The 2672-nt window shown below is 50.6% G+C and overlaps 1 protein-coding gene across 1 annotated transcript; it reads right to left on the reverse strand.

Moving 5' to 3' along the window:
- Positions 1 to 1004: 1004 nt before the first annotated feature.
- Positions 1005 to 2376, reverse strand: LOC123144982 (prohibitin-3, mitochondrial). Its single transcript, XM_044564257.1, has one exon. It carries the CDS (start codon positions 2292 to 2294, stop codon positions 1446 to 1448), a length of 849 nt encoding a protein of 282 aa, XP_044420192.1. The 5' UTR covers positions 2295 to 2376; the 3' UTR covers positions 1005 to 1445.
- Between the last annotated feature and the right edge of the window lie 296 nt (positions 2377 to 2672).

The following is a 2672-nucleotide window of genomic DNA, read 5'->3' on the forward strand; positions in this document are numbered from 1 at the left end:
CCCGTGTACCACAGCTTGAAGTCGGTATCCTCCACCTCCTTCGCCTTCTGTCCCCTCCATTTGGTTTCGTGGACACAAATGATATCAACACCTCTCCTCATCGCTGCATCAACTAACTCCCGAAGCTTCCTTGTCAGAGACCCTACGTTCCAGCTATCTAAGTGAATCGTCCTAGGCTCGGCTAGCTTCCTTACCCTCCGCACTCGTCGAGTCAAATGCGAAGACCCTTGCTTATTTTCCACTACACCCGGGCGCCGATGTAGCACGCCACTAAGGATGCGACGACTCGATCATCGCCCACTTGCCACCGTATCCAGACGAAGATACGACGTGCCACTTGGGGGCGGGGGGGGGGGGGGTGACGGTCCGGCCCTTGCCCATTTGACACCACACCCGGGTTCCAATGTGGCACGCCGCTGAGAAGGTTACACCACAACGGATATCTTTTGGGTTTCATCTCCATAAGACTGGCTAAGTTTTTACGTTGGCTCGCCAAGCCTATCACAACTCTCCTCCTTTACCCGGGCTTGGGACCGGCTATGTTGAGAAAACATAGACGGACTTATTCATTAACTCAATCAATTCAAATAAAATCAATTCTTACCAATATCGTAAGTTTCTTTGCCTTCCCTGCCCATACCCAAATCACTTAGGAAAACCTCAACTAAATGAAAACTTTCATTGACTTCCACCACCCGTATTCAAATCAAATTAAATCTTATCAAAATCTAGAATACAATGAGCGTAAGGTATACATCGGATATGATTGATGTTAAACTACTAGAATATTTATGTCCTCGTTGCAACACACAGGCAAATAGCTAGTTCTAGTACTATACTAGTAGTAAAACGAAAATCGGGGAAAGATTAACTGCAAGTAGATGTAGTGTTGACAAATGCAGCCCATGCTTGCTCACCCTATTTACAAAACGAGTGCAATATTTTGCTGCGCGTTTATGCAAGAACAAAGCAATCTTAGAACTTTAATCAGAAAAGGCAACAAATGAAACCAATAATTCAAAAACCAAGTTGCCTCTTGAGCAATAACCATAGAGGACCATATCCCTGCAATAATAAGCACAGATATAGCATAGGTTGGCAACCAAAATACAACATTTGTTCAATGACTCTTCCATAATTGGAAATTGATGAGTAGCACAATTATAAAAGTCTCCACTCTCCGATAAAATCCTAAAATCATAACTATGTCGAAGGAGAACATGAACTAGTACTTTTCAGCATAATGATCTGAGCTGCCCGCAGTGTTGCTGGAAAAACACTGCTCACAATCAGACGGGTGCACGAATCTCTCAGCAATTCGATGGACCAGATAATGGGAGTGGGCACATCTGGGAGTAGCCACACCTTTCCGATGTCGAAGCATCTGAACTTATTCAAGTATTGTAATCAAGTGAAGGATAACTGGAAGATAAGTGGCAATTCATTCACCGGGCAGTGCTGAGCCCAAGCAGCATCTGGCCGTTGTTGCCGGAAGGGATGTAGGAAACATTGGGTGAGCGCGCAATCACCCCAGCTATCTCCTTAGCAGCCTCGATCCTCCTGAGCTCGATCAGGCCATTGCCTACAAGAGCGGTGGCATCTGAGATGAGCCGTGCAGAATCACTCTCTCCCTCCGCGCGAACAATAGCAGCACGCCTCTCCTGCTCTGCACGCGCAACGAGGAACCTGGAGCGCTCAGCCTCCTGCTGCGCGACCTGCTTCTTCTCAACGGCCTGGGCGAAGTCGTTCCCGTAGGCGAGGTGGGTGATGGCGACGTCATCGAGCACGATGTTGAACTCGCCGGCGCGCCGGACGAGGGCTTCACGGACGAGGGCAGAGACGTGGGGACGGTCGGTGAGGAGCTGGTCTGCGTTGAACTGGGCGACGACGGCCTTGAGCACCTCGTTGCCGATGGAGGGGAGCACCTTGTCGTCATAGTCGAGGCCGAGGTTGGTGAAGATTTCAGGAAGGCGTTCCACATCGGGGCGGGCGAGGACGCGGAGCGTGAGGCTGACCATCTGCAGATCCTTGGTTCCGGAGGTGGAGGAGAAGCTGTGCGGGCGCGTGCGGATGTCGAAGAGGAAGGGCTTCTGGAGCCAGGGGACGAGGAAGTGGGTGCCCTCCGAGACGACCGCCGGGAGAACGCCCTGGAAGCGGTCGAAGATGACCGCCCGTTGGCCGCCGTCCACCGTGTAGAGGGACGTGGAGACGGCAGATGCCGTCAAGCCCAACCCGGCAGCCACCTTTGCGACCTTCGTCAGGAACGAGACCGCTGCTTGCCCGCCGCCAGCCATGGATGACCTAGTTCGGGGGTGGATTTTGGTTGGGGTCTCGGGGTTTGGGGGAGTTCTGCGCCGTGGGATCTGGTGGCTTTAACGCTGTACCATTTCTTGATATAGAAGAAGAAGCATACTGCGGGCTGTGCAAGTGGATGGGCCTGATTGGCCTGTTGTGTGCGGTGGAGTGGGTGGATTGCTCTGTTTGAACGTAGACATTCGAGGTCTTGCCATTTCATCTTCAAAAAAGGTCTTGCCACTGGATTGCTTAAGAGAAAAATGGTCTTGCCATTGGATTGGCTCAAATGTCAAATATCTCAAGATATGAAGATACTGATATTGAGGTTCAATGTCATTTTCTAGTGTTTGGCTTGATATGTATTTAGCACTTGGAAT

This window comes from Triticum aestivum, chromosome 6D, assembly GCF_018294505.1.
Source record: "Triticum aestivum cultivar Chinese Spring chromosome 6D, IWGSC CS RefSeq v2.1, whole genome shotgun sequence".
In the NCBI taxonomy this organism is placed as follows: domain Eukaryota; kingdom Viridiplantae; phylum Streptophyta; class Magnoliopsida; order Poales; family Poaceae; genus Triticum; species Triticum aestivum.

Excerpts from the sequence above, each read along its gene's own strand:
- LOC123144982 (XM_044564257.1), bottom strand. The coding sequence starts at position 2,294 with ATGGCTGGCGGCGGGCAAGCAGCGGTCTCGTTCCTGACGAAGGTCGCA.